At 34.9% G+C, this 14641-nt stretch overlaps 3 protein-coding genes across 3 annotated transcripts; all 3 read right to left on the bottom strand.

The window, feature by feature from the left end:
- Positions 1-2370: 2370 nt before the first annotated feature.
- Positions 2371-3345, bottom strand: LOC148830161 (olfactory receptor 52D1-like). Its single transcript, XM_088921816.1, has one exon. The coding sequence runs from the start codon at positions 3343-3345 to the stop codon at positions 2371-2373; it is 975 nt and encodes a 324-aa protein (XP_088777942.1).
- Positions 3346-7814: 4469 nt separating this feature from the next.
- LOC148830160 (olfactory receptor 52Z1-like) lies at positions 7815-8804 on the bottom strand. The gene has a single exon (XM_088921808.1). The coding sequence runs from the start codon at positions 8802-8804 to the stop codon at positions 7815-7817; it is 990 nt and encodes a 329-aa protein (XP_088777934.1).
- A 3899-nt stretch (positions 8805-12703) lies between these two features.
- LOC148830159 (olfactory receptor 51E1-like) lies at positions 12704-13693 on the bottom strand. Its single transcript, XM_088921803.1, has one exon. The coding sequence runs from the start codon at positions 13691-13693 to the stop codon at positions 12704-12706; it is 990 nt and encodes a 329-aa protein (XP_088777929.1).
- Between the last annotated feature and the right edge of the window lie 948 nt (positions 13694-14641).

Here is a 14641-nt window from a genome sequence, read left to right as displayed (position 1 = left end):
GGATCATGTTGACATACTTCTGAATTTTATCCAAAGCTGTTAGTCTCTGTTTTGCTGGACATATTACGTGCAGTCATTGTAAAGGGTTCTATTGAGGATTTTAATATTGCTGCTGAATCCCCATTACTGGAAAAACATAAGGGTTCCTCTCTTTGTATGAGCTACCATCCAATTTCACTAATTTATACAAATGCCAAACTATTAGCTTTGATTATTTCATGCTAAGTGAAGTTTGTACATAGGTCCGCGTTAGTTCTCCATAATCAGAAGTGTTTTATGGGTTGTCTGGCTTGTGATAATGTTTATCAATGAAGACTCAACTACTGATATAGTCTCCCCATGTAGCCTTATGTCATTAATAAGAAGACTTTTGATCCTTGTCTGGATTTTTTATGTTATGGATTATAAACAGTATGTGTGGAATTAGGTTTCTTTACTCTAATTAAAATATGTTTCTTAGAATTCAGATTATACTGCAAATTCTATTGTCTTCTATAAACTCTCACAATCTGCACTATGTCTTCTCTTGGATAAATTAAGGAAATGCCTTAATCTAAACTTTTAATTTTTTATTATATCGGCATAACGTACAAGACATTGTGTATGTTGTAACACAAATAAGTTCTGGATCCCGAGATGAAGTTAAACAGATTAGTTTTATTGCATGCAAGGAACAATAAAACTGAAGTATTGTTCAAAGTGCCGGTACAAAACTTCCAGTATATATAGTCCTTATCTGCTGCTTCTGATGCAGCTCATTATAATGGTAATGGGGGGAGGTCACGGTGTTCGGACAGTTCACAGACTTTGGCCAAATGGTCAGTGTTGGGTTTCCTTCCTTGAGAAGGGGGGCATCTGGAATCCTTATCAGTTATCCCCCTTTCCTGCCATAACTCTAAGCCTGGAATGTCTGGTGTCACAAGAAGTCCAGTCCTTGTGCAGAAAGGAATCAGTAAACCCCTTCTACACATCATACATCTTTATTCATGTAGAATAGTTTAAAAATCAGTTAATACACAATAAATATGTTCTTTCTCTGGTAGATGAGCCTCTTGTACAGTATGTAGCAGTTTAATTGTAGCTTGTACAGTAAGTGGCACAGCTGCTTGGCTGTCATTACAGAGGAAACAATCAGAGGACTAGGGGAAGCTTATGTTCTTGTTTTGCTAACTCTAGCTCTTGTGTCACATTAAAAAAAAGCTGGTGTGTTCTCTCCTTGCACTGTTTTTATTTCTGCCTTTCCCTTTGTACCTAAAAGAATTAGGTGTCAAATGACATTAATACCCTGTAATTTAATATCTTCACAACCGGACATTTGTTATAGTTAATAGTTATCGGTAGTTTACGAAAGTCAGTGAATGAGGGGCGCTGGTTTGTAGAGCTTTAGATCGAGTTTCCTTTGAAGCCTTCAGACTCACTGCCAGGGTCCTGATGTAAGAGTAGGAAACAACATGTAATAATTCAATGATGCAACCATAAGACAGAAATCTAAGTAGTACAGTAGTTGCTATGATTGGACAGTAGTATAGGCTTGATTCCAGATGTAATTATTTCATTGTATTAATCAAATCAAATCAAAGTTTATTTATCAAATGCACAACAATACGGCGTGCAGCAGTAGTTGCTAGCAATTAAATGTCTTTTCTGCGAGCTCACAAAAATCAAAAGAAACACAAAAATCACAAGAACACAAAAATCACAAAATTAAGGTTTCATTACAAAATTAATGTTACAGACATTGTAAATGTATTTTAAATTTTGCTTCTTTGGTTATTGAACCAATATGCTTGGGGAATATTTGAAGTTTTATCTTGGATATTGTATGAGTTGTAATCAGAGGTTAAACGTGGACATTGAATCATAAATAACACTTAAACAAAAGGATGGTCAATGATCATGTTATTAAAAAGTTAACGTTCATTACTTGTCAAAAAAGAGATCCAAACATGCATCGTCACGAAATCATTAAAAATTTCCCTTCAGGACAAAAACACTTACCACCGACAGAAAATAACCACTAGAAACTTAATCCATTTGTATTAAATCATAATTTACTGCACATAACACACAAATGCAGGCATACAGGCTGTGCAAAAAAATTCCTGTCCACAGCATGTTCACTGTGCCATATCACTATATTTTTCAGCATGGCAAATTTAGCTTTTCATTGGCCAAGATGATGTGTTGTGGTGTGTTAGATGTTAGTGAAATGGTGGCTTCATTTTAATCTGTTTAAAGGAGGTCATTGAGCTTGACCTCCATTTTGGAGGCAGGGGTGGATATTTATACTACTTGATAAGAAGAGCAGGATTTCCTATAAAAAGTCATAATGACATTTACTATTTACTAAGTCATTTACTTAGTATCAGACTAACTCATTATTTTCTGTTCCCTTTCCATAACTCCTGCAAGAGAGTTAATTTTAATGCTGTGGAACATTTTTATTATCCTCTTTCTTACCTCCTGCAGTTTGATCCCATATATAATGGGATTTAGAAGAGGTGGAAGCAAGAGGAAATCAATGGAAATAATAACATGTACAACATTAGGAATATTACTCAAGTCAAAACGCTGATAAACAAATTCAAAGCAGGTTATAAGGCTGTAGTTCATGAAGGTCAACAGATGAGGGGTACAGGTCTGCAGAGCTTTAGCTTGAGCCTCTTTTGAAGCTTTCTTGCACACTAGAAGGATTCTGAGGTAAGAGTATGAAACCAGAAGAAATGATGACCCAGCAAAAACTGTTGTAACAAACAAACCATAGCCACTGTTCACAGACACATCCACACACGAATGTCTGACAACTGACCAGTTGTCACAATAAACCTTGTGTATGACTGACCCACACAGTGGGAGCCTAATAGTTAAAGATATAAGTACAGAGAAAATGCAAAGGGACCACATATATATAAACACTAAAAGCTGAGTCACCTTTGATGGAGTCATGATGCTGTTATATCTCAGTGGGTGACATATAGACACATATCGGTCATACGCCATCAGGGCCAAAATTAAATATTCGAAGCCTACATAGAAGTGAATGCAAAATATTTGAATGTAACAAGCAATCCTAGATATGGATGGGGTGTCTGACAGAATGTTAGCCATGCATTTAGGATAAAACGCACAACTACCGTATAGCCCATTCAGAGACAAGCTACAAATAAACATATACATGGGTTCATGGAGTTTCCTTTCCCTGATGATTACTGTTATCAGAATGACATTTGCAAAGAGTATTGAAAGAAAGGCCAATAGAGTAGCTGTGAAATACAAATATCTAATACTCCCACTGTTGTCAAATGCCGTCAGGAAGAACATTGTCACATAGGAAGTGTTTTGCATTGTAATTGTCCTCTGCTTCTTCATAAGGTACCTAGAAACAGAAAAGTGTGAAAACAGAGACCCCATCTTGGTATCAATATTTTCTTACAAATCAATCATCTCACCATTTTCAGCTTTATCAATTCCCTTATCGTTTTGATAAAATGTATACTTTGAGCTATTTTCAAGCATGCAAAAATCATATCTGTTTATTATGTTATGCATGTCATTAGCCTTGCATTATTATTGAAGAGAAAAAAGATTATTAAATTCCCTACAATTATTATTAGATTATCAAATTCCCTACAATTTCTAGTAAACCATAAGTTTTGGGCCATATCAGATTATTCAGTAGAATGTCATTTTTTACATTAAATGTCTAGACACACTTGATAAATCACCATTACATTTTATTCATCTATAAAGACCGATTAAACTATACACCTTGAACAACAGATTTTATATATACATACAGTATAAGTATTAATTATGCTGCTTTCTAGGCAATAGGTTAGACATATGAAGTATTTATTTAAGTACACCAAAATATTCCTTATTATTATTAACTAAGAAAGATTAAGACAATATGATTAATAACTATAAGACTGAAATGTGTTGCACATATGAAGTTTGTACTTAAGTAAACCAATATACTGTACACATTTTATTATAATAATAGTGGCAGAAGTAGTTAAATTATTTATCTAATATGTTTAACAAGTCTTTATCGTTTAACATAGCAAGTCACATTTAACATTATTAATCACATACCTTAAAAATCTTCTCATGAGCTGTGGCTCACAGTGGGCCTGCAGAAGCAGCACCTTCTTCCCTGTTTTATACTGGATTCTCCTGCTTGGGGAATATTTGAACATCTTCTGCGCTGTTGTTTTCCTTGTGGAAATCACTTAATTGCTGAAGACCTTACGTCTTTGTCCTTATCTTGTTAATGAAAACAGAAAGACAAAATAAAATAACTCAGTGTAACAGTGAGAAGTGTAAACTGGACAGAGAATGCACCATAGGGATCTTCTGTGCACTGTGCATTGTGATATTGAGCTCATTTGTAAAGATTAAAACGTCTCATGCATGTATGTCCTTAGTGGTTTTAGTGATAAAATAATATTACACTTATGAAACATCATCAAACCACATCAATTATACTATTTAACCAGAATTGAACTTAGTAAAGTACTGGATATTAGTTCTATGATTTTGCTACCTTACAACTCTTCTTCAGGACAGGGGCACTTTCTCTGCATGGACTTTTATGTTCTTTCAGTGTTCCTGTGTGTTTTACCAGGTGCTCCAGTTTTCACCCATATTCCAAAAATCATGCCAATAATATTTGATTGGCTACTTCATACTGTTGCTTGTTCTCTGGCATTGTGATAGTCAGAATTTCCCAACAGACTCTGGGCTGCTGCAACTTTCACCGGGAATAGAGGCTTTCTGATAGTGAAAGCATGGTGTATACTTGTGACCTGTTCAGGGCATACATGTTGACCTAGAGCTGGAAACCGTAACATTCAAAACAACAGGGTTGCTATTTATCTCTGTCTACACTAGGTTTTATTCAATCAAGCTAAGTGCCTGTATGTCTTCAAAAACCTGACCTGTTGCCATAATAAAGTTATAAGAAGTTTTGAGGATATTACAGGTACGGTGAATTAGAAAAGCTAACAGAGCAAGGAACAAGCAAGTGCTTCCATTGGGCTGATTTGTTCCTTAACACATTTCCATTTTCTCAAGGTTTAGTTTAATAAATAGTTCAAGATAATTACAAAATAGTTCAATACAACAGAAGTAAAATGACAAAATAGAACAATTTAATCCATGTGGATTTCTTATTGATGGATTTACATTAACTTGTGAACAAGTTGACATGGCCACTAACTGCATTTTTTTGCAATTCATATTTTGCAGATATATGACAATTCATTTGTCAAACATGTAATTGCCAGTAGATCCTGTGCAGATCAATTCTATAGTTCAGACATCCAATGTAATCAAGGAAGTGTTGGGAATTTTCCATCTCATTTCCAGAGTCAAAATAGTTTAAAAATAGCTATATTTCTGTCTGTGCTAAAAGAAGAGGTGCAGGATATGAAAAATCAAGGGATCATGTTGACATACTTCTGAATTTTATCCAAAGCTGTTAGTCTCTGTTTTGCTGGACATATTACATGCAGTCATTGTAAAGGGTTCTATTTAGGATTTTAATATTGCTGCTGAATCCCCATTACTGGAAAAACATAAGGGTTCCTCTCTTTGTATGAGCTACTATCCAATTTCACTAATTTATACAAATGCCAAACTATTAGCTTTGATTATTTCATGCTAAGTGAAGTTTGTACATAGGTCCGCGTTAGTTCTCCATAATCAGAAGTGTTTTATGGGTTGTCTGGCTTGTGATAATGTTTACCAATGAAGGCTCAACTACTGATATCGTCTCCCCATGTAACCTTATGTCATTAATAAGAAGACTTTTGATCCTTGTCTGGATTTTTTATGTTATGGATTATATATGTGTGAAATTAGGTTTCTGTACTATAATTTAAATTTGTGTTTCTTAGAACTCAGATTACACTGCAAATTGTATTGTCTTCTATAAACTCTCACAATCTGCAGTATGTCTTCTCTTGGATAAGGCTTAGAGGAAATTCCTTAATCTAAACTTTTAACTTTTTGTTATGCTGGCATAATGTACAGTACAAGACATTGTGTCTGTTGTAACAGAAAAATAAGTTCTGGATCCCGAGATGAAGTTAAACAGATTAGTTTTATTGCATGCAAGGAACAATAAAACCAAAGTATTGTTCAAAGTGCCGGTACAAAACTTCCAGTTTATATAGCCCTTTTCTGCTGCTTCTGATGTAGCTCATTATTATGGTAATGGGGGAAGGTCACGGTGTTCGGACAGTTCACAGACTTTGGCCAAATGGTCAGTGTTGGGTTTCCTTCCTTGAGAAGGGGGGCATCTGGAATCCTTATCAGTTATCCCCCTTTCCTGCCATAACTCTAAGCCTGGAATGTCTGGTGTCACAAGAAGTCCACTCCTTGTGCAGAAAGGAATCAGTTAACCCCTTCTTCATATCATATATCTTTATTCATGTAGAATAGTGTAAAATTCAGTTAATACACAATAAATATGTTCCTTCTCTGGTAGATGAGCCTCTTGTATGTAGCAGTTTAATTGTAGCTTATACAGTAAGTGGCACAGCTCCTTGGCTGTCATTACAGAGGAAACAATCAGAGGACTAGCGGAAGCTTACAGTATGTTCTTGTTTTGCTAACTAGCTCTTGTGCTGCATTAGAAATAAAGCTGCTGTGTTCGCTCTTTGCACTGTTTTTATTGCTGCCTTTCCCTTCGTACCTAAAAGAATTAGGCATCAAATGACATTAATACCCTGTAATTTAATATCTTCACAACCAGACATTTACTATAGTAAATAGTTATCGATAATTCATGAAAGTCAGTGAATGAGAGGCGCTGGTTTGTAAAGCTTTAGATCGAGTTTCCTTTGAGGCCTTCAGACTCACTGCCAGGGTCCTGATGTAAGAGTAGGAAACGACATGTAATAATTCAATGATGCAGCCATTATGCAATCATAACCATTTCTTATGATTGGACAGTAGTATAGGCTTGATTCCAGATGTAATTATTTCATTGTATTAATCAAATCAAATCAAAGTTTATTTATCAAATGCACAACAATACAGCGTGAAGCAGTAGTTGCAGGCAATGAAATGTCTTTTCTGCGAGCTCACAAAAATCAAAAGAATCACAAAAATCACAAGAACCCAAAAATCACAAAAATCACAAAATAAGATTTCATCACAAAATTAATGTTACATACATTGTAAAGACATTGTAAATGTATTTTACAATTTGCTTCTTTGGTTATTGAACCAATATGCTTGGGGAATATTTGACGATTTATCTTGGATATTGTATGAGTTTTAATCAGAGGTTAAACGTGAACATTGAATCATAAATAACACTTAAACAAAACGATGGTTAATGATCATGTTTTAAATACAGTTAAGAATAAAAAGTTAACGTTCCAAGCATCCAAGCATGCATCGTCACAAAATCATTAAAAATTTCCCTTCAGGACAAAAACACTTACCACTGATAGAAAATAACCACTAGAAACTTAATCCATTTGTATTAAATCATAATTTACTGCACATAACATACAAATGCAGGCATACAGGCTGTGCAAAAAAATTCCTGTCCACAGCATGTTCACTGTGCCATATCACTGTATTTTTCAGCATGGCAAATTTAGCTTTTCATTGGCCAAGATGATGTGTTGTGGTGTGTTAGATGTTAGTGAAATGGTGGCTTCATTTTAATCTGTTTAAAGGAGGTCATTGAGCTTGACCTCCATTTTGGAGGCAGGGGTGGATATTTATACTACTTGATAAGAAGAGCAGAATTTCCTGTATAAAGTCATAATGACATTTACTATTTACTAAGTCATTTACTTAGTATCAGACAAACTCATTATTTTCTGTTCCCTTTCCATAACTACTGCAAGAGAGTTAATTTTAATGCTGAAGAACATTTTTATTATCCTCTTTCTTACCTCCTGCAGTTTGATCCCATATATGATGGGATTTAGAAGAGGTGGAAGCAAGAGGAAATCAATGGAAATAATAACACGTACAACATGAGGAATATTACTCAAGTCAAAACGCTGGTGAACAAATTCAAAGGAGGTTATAAGGCTGTAGTTCAGGAAGGTCAACAGATGAGGGGTACAGGTCTGCAGAGCTTTAGCTTGAGCCTCTTTTGAAGCTTTCTTGCACACTAGAAGGATTCTGAGGTAAGAGTATGAAACCAGAAGAAATGATGACCCAGTAAAAACTGTTGTAACAAACAAACCATAGTCACTGTTCACAGACACATCCACACACGAATGTCTGACAACTGACCAGTTGTCACAATAAACCTTGTGTATGACTGACCCACACAGTGGGAGCCTAATAGTTAAAGATATAAGTACAGAGAAAATGCAAAGAGACCACATATATATAAACACTAAAAGTTGAGTCACCTTTGATGGAGTCATGATGCTGTTATATCTCAGTGGGTGACATATAGACACATATCGGTCATACGCCATCAGGGCCAAAATTAAATATTCGAAGCCTACATAGAAGTGAATGCAAAATATTTGAATGTAACAAGCAATCCTAGATATGGATGGTGTGTCTGACAGAATGTTAGCCATGCATTTAGGATAAAAAGCACAGCTACCGTATAGCCCATTCAGAGACAAGCTACAAATAAATATATACATGGGTTCATGGAGTTTCCTTTCCCTGATGATTACTGTTATCAGAATGACATTTGCAAAGAGTATTGAAAGAAAGGCCAATAGAGTAGCTGTGAAATACAAATATCTAATAATCCCACTGTTGTCATATGCTGTCAGGAAGAATACTGTCACATAGGAAGTGTTTTGCATTGTAATTGTCCTCTGCTTCTTCATAAGGTACCTAGAAACAGAAAAGTGTGAAAACAGAGACCCCATCTTGGTATCAATTTTTTCTTACAAATCAATCATCTCACCATTTTCAGCTTTAGCAATTCCCTTTTTGTTTTGATAAAATGTATACTTTGAGCTATTTTCAAGCATACAAAAATCATATCTTTTTTATTATTTTATGCATGTCATTAGCCTTGCGTTATTATTAAAGAGAAAAAAAGATTATTAAATTCCCAATAACTATTATTAGATTTTAAATTAGATTATCAAATTCCCTACAATTTCTAGTAAACCATAAGCTTCGGGCCATATCAGATTCTTCAGTTGAATGTCATTCTATTTTTTATATTAAATGTCTAGACACACTGGATAAATCACACCATTAACTTTTATTCATCTATACAGTCCGTTTAAACTATGCACCTTGAACAACAGATTTTATGTATACATACAGTACTAGTATTAATTATGCTGCTTTCTAGGCAATGGGTTAGACATACTGTATGAAGTATTTATTTATGTACACCAAAATATTCCTTATTATTATTAACTAAGAAAGATTAAGACAATATGATTAATAACTATAAGACTGAAATGTGTTGCACATATGAAGTTTGTACTTAAAGAAACCAATATACTGTACACATTTTATAATAATAATAGTGGCAGAAGTAGTTAAATAATTTATCTAATATGTTTAACAAGTCTTTATCGTTTAACATAGCAAGTCACATTTAACATTATTAATCACATACCTTAAAAATCTTCTCATGAGCTGGGGCTCACAGTGGACCTGCAGTGTTAACAAGCAGCACCTTCTTCCCTGTTTTATACTGGATTCTCCTGCTTGGGGAATATTTGAACATCTTCTGCGCTGTTGTTTTCCTTGTGGAAATCACTTAATTGCTGAAGACCTTACGTCTTTGTCCTTATCTTGTTAATGAAAACAGAAAGACAAAACAAAACAACTCAGTGTAACAGTGAGAAGTGTAAACTGGATAGAGAATACACCATAGGGATCTTCTGTGCACTGTGCATTGTGATATTGAGCTCATTTGTAAAGATTAAAACGTCTCACGCATGTATGTCCTTAGTAGTTTTAGTGATAAAATAATATTACACTTATGAAACATCATCAAACCACATCAATTATACTATTTAACCAGAATTGAACTTAGTAAAGTACTGGGTATTAGTTCTATGATTTTGCTACCTTACAACTCTTCTTCAGGACAGGGGCACTTTCTCTGCATGGACTTTTATGTTCTTTCAGTGTTCCTGTGTGTTTTACCAGGTGCTCCAGTTTTCACCCATATTCCAAAAATCATGCCAATAATATTTGATTGGCTACTTCATACTGTTGCTTGTTCTCTGGCATTGTGATAGTCAGAATTTCCCAACAGACTCTGGGCTGCTGCAACTTTCACCGGGAATAGAGGCTTTCTGATAGTGAAAGCATGGTGTATACTTGTGACCTGTTCAGGGCATACATGTTGACCTAGAGCTGGAAACCGTAACATTCAAAACAACAGGGTTGCTATTTATCTCTGTCTACACTAGGTTTTATTCAATCAAGCTAAGTGCCTGTATGTCTTCAAAAACCTGACCTGTTGCCATAATAAAGTTATAAGACGTTTTGAGGATATTACAGGTACGGTGAATTAGAAAAGCTAACAGAGCAAGGAACAAGCAAGTGCTTCCATTGGGCTGATTTGTTCCTTAACACATTTCCATTTTCTCAAGGTTTAGTTTAATAAATAGTTCAAGATAATTACAAAATAGTTCAATACAACAGAAGGAAAATGACAAAATAGAACTATTTAATCCATGTGGATTTCTTATTGATGGATTTACATTAACTTGTGAACAAGTTGACATGGCCACTAACTGCATTTTTTCGCAATTCATATTTTGCAGATATATGACAATTCATTTGTCAAACATGTAATTGCCAGTAGATCCTGTGCAGATCAATTCTATAGTTCAGACATCCAATGTATTCAAGGAAGTGTCGGGAATTCTCCATCTCATTTCCAGAGTCAAAATAGTTAAAAATAGCTGTATTTCTGTCTGAGCTAAAAGAAGAGGTGCAGGATATGAAAAATCAAGGGATCATGTTAATATCCTTCTGAATTTTATCCAAAGCTGTTAGTCTCTGTTTTGCTGGATATATTACATGCAGTCATTGTAAAGGGTTCTATTGAAGATTTTAATATTGCTGCTGAATCCCCATTACTGCAAGAACATAAGGGTTCCTCTCTTTGAATGAGCTACCATCCAATTTCACTAATTTATACAAATACCAAACTATTAGCTTTGATTATTTCATGCTAAGTGAAGTTTGTACATATGTGCACGTTAGTTCTCCATCATCAGAAGGGTTTTATGGGTTGTCTGGCTTGTGATAATGTTTACCAATGAAGGCTCAACTACTGATATAGTCTCCCCATGTAACCTTATGTCATTAATAAGAAGACTTTTGATCCTTGTCTGGATTTTTTATGTTATGGATTGTATATGTGTAGAATTAGGTTTCTGTACTCTAAAATCTGTTTCTTAGATTTCAGATTACACTGCAAATTCTATTGTCTTCTATAAACTCTCACAGTCTGCACTATGTCTTCTCTTCAGTAAGGCTTAGAGGAAATTCCTTAATCTAAACTTTTAACTTTTTATTATTGTGGCATAATGTACAAGAAATTATGGAGAATAGTGTAAAATTCAGTTAATACACAATAAATATGTTCCTTCTCTGGTAGATGAGCCTCTTGTATGTAGCAGTTTAATTGTAGCTTATACAGTAAGTGGCACAGCTGCTTGGCTGTCATTACAGAGGAAACAATCAGAGGACTAGGGGAAGCTTATGTTCTTGTTTTGCTAACTCTAGCTCTTGTGTTGCATTAGAAATAAAGCTGCTGTGTTCTCTCTTTGCACTGTTTTTATTGCTGCCTTTCCCTTTGTACCTAAAAGAATTAGGTGTCAAATGACATTAATACCCTGTAATTTAATATCTTCACAACCGGACATTTGTTATAGTTAATAGTTATCGGTAGTTTACGAAAGTCAGTGAATGAGGGGCGCTGGTTTGTAGAGCTTTAGATCGAGTTTCCTTTGAAGCCTTCAGACTCACTGCCAGGGTCCTGATGTAAGAGTAGGAAACGACATGTAATAATTCAGTGATGCAACCATAAGACAGCAATGTAAGTAGTGCAGTAGTTGCTATGATTGGACAGTAGTATACTGTAGGCTTGATTCCAGATGTAAATATTACATTGTATTAAATGTCTTTTACAATTTGCTTCTTTGGTTATTGTTTTATCTTGGATATTATATGAGTTGTAATCAGAGGTTAAATGTGCACATTGAATCATGAATAACACTTAAACAAAAGGATGGTCAATGATCATGTTTTAAATACAGTTAACATTAAAAAGTTAACGTTCATTACTTGTCAAAAAAGAGATCCAAACGTGCATAGCCACAAAATCATTAAAAATTGCCTTTCAGGACAAAAACACTTACCATTGATAGAAAATAACCACTAGGAACATAGTCCATTCGTGTTAAATCATAATTTACTGCTCATAACATACAAATGCAGCCATTCAGGGTGTGCGTAAAAATTCCTGTCCACAGCATGTTCACTGTGCCATATCACTGTATTTTTCAGCATGGCAAATTTACCTTTTCATTGGCCAAGATGATGTGTTGTGGTGTGTTAGATGTTAGTGAAATGGTGGCTTCATTTAATCTGTTAAAAGGAGGTCATTGACCTTGACCTCCATTTTGGAGGAGAGGGTGGATATTTATACTACTTTATAAGATGAGCAGAATTTCCTATAAAAAGTCATAATGACATTTACTATTTACTAAGTCATTTACTTAGTATAAGACAGACTCATTATTTTCTGCTCCCTTTCCATAACTCCTGCAAGAGAGTTAATTTTAATGCTGAAGAGCATTTTTATTATCCTCTTTCTTACCTCCTGCAGTTTGATCCCATATATGATGGGATTCAAAAGAGGTGGAAGCAAGAGGAAATCAATGGAAATAATAACACGTATGACATGAGGAATATTACTCAAGTCAAACCGCTGATAAACAAATTCAAAGCAGGTAGCAAGGCTGTAGTTCATGAAGGTCAACAGATGAGGGGTACAGGTCTGCAGAGCTTTAGCTTGAGCCTCTTTTGAAGCTTTCTTGCACACTAGAAGGATTCTGACATACGAGTATAAAACTAGAAGGAATGATGGACCAACAACAACTGTTGTGACAAACAAACCATAGCCACTGTTCACAGACACATCCACACACGAATGTCTGACAACAGACCAGTTGTCACAATAAACCTTGTGTATGACCGACCCACACAGTGGGAGCCTAATAGTTAAAGATATAAGAGTAGAAAAAATGCAAAGGGACCACATACAAACAAACACAAAAATTTGTGTCACCTTTGGTGGAGTCATGATGCTGTTATATCTCAGTGGATGACATATGGACAGATAGCGGTCATACGCCATTATGGACAAAATTAAATACTCAAATCCTGCATAGGAATGAACACAAAATATTTGAATATAACAAGCAATCCGAGATATGGATGGAGTGTCTGACAGAAGGTTAGCCAAACATTTAGGATAAAAAGCACAGCCACCATATAGTCCATTCACGGCTAGGCTACAAATAAATATATACATGGGTTCATGGAGTTTCCTTTCCCTGACAATTACTGTTATTAGAAGTACATTTCCAAAGAGTATCAAAAGAAAAGCTAATAGAGTAGCTGAGAAATACAAATATCTAATATTTCCATTGTTGTCATATGCTGTAAATAAGAATATTGTAACATAGGATGTGTTTTGCATTGTAATTGCCGTCTGTCCGATTCTTCACAACACACCTAGAAATAACAAATATAAAAGTGTAAGAGCAAAGATTTCTCTTAGTAGCAATTACTTCTATCAAACCAATAGCCTTATTATTTTCTCCTTGTAATTTTTTAACACATATGTGCTTTAAGCCAATTTAAAGTAGGTGCATACACATTTTTTATATTTTTGTACTTAGATTTATCTGGTTACCGTTTATTATTCTTAAAGAGACAAGAAATCATTCTGTACAATTGTTAGGTTTTTCTGGTAATTTACAGTATATGCCTATGTGACCGTCGCTGTTCTGCGCGGGCTCGTTTCCTCACCACTCCACCCAGCGCAACAGAGAACCAGCCAGCTGAGCTAAAGGAGACCTCCCTCAGGCCAGGCGGCTGAGTTCCCTGCCATGTGCATTAAGGGCACTGCAACCAGCTCCACTACACCTGGAATTTCTAGCAATGATAATAGAGAGCAGGTTTTATACATCAGCATCAAACTGTGAGTTTATAAAAACTTTTTTTTATAAACTTTTTTTAGAGAACAGAGATTTGTAATATTTAGTTCATAAAAACGAAAATGTCAACAACCTGTAGGTCCTAAAAAGACCACAGCTAGTCACACTTCACTTAACTGAATAAATTAATTTAGTAAATGAATAAAAACACACTTAAATTCATACAAATGTATGAATTAAAAGTGATAAATGCTGGTGTATAGCGCCCCCCTGCTTGATCAGCCATTGAATATGTTTTCAGCTAATTGTATGTTTTCACTAGTATTACTGTTGAACTTTAATATAGTAGTACTAGTGTTACTTTAATGTATGGTACTTGATCGAATAGAATTTCTTGTCAGTCATTTTATGCTGTGCACCCAGAACAGCAATTAATATCCTTGCTTTTATTATCAATAAGGAGCAATTTATGTAAAATATTAATAAAA

The sequence above is a fragment of the Atractosteus spatula genome, chromosome 7 (genome assembly GCF_055471065.1).
Source record: "Atractosteus spatula isolate fAtrSpa1 chromosome 7, fAtrSpa1.hap1, whole genome shotgun sequence".
NCBI classification, from domain to species: Eukaryota; Metazoa; Chordata; class Actinopteri; order Semionotiformes; family Lepisosteidae; genus Atractosteus; species Atractosteus spatula.
This window is presented reverse-complemented; position numbering and strand designations above follow the sequence as displayed.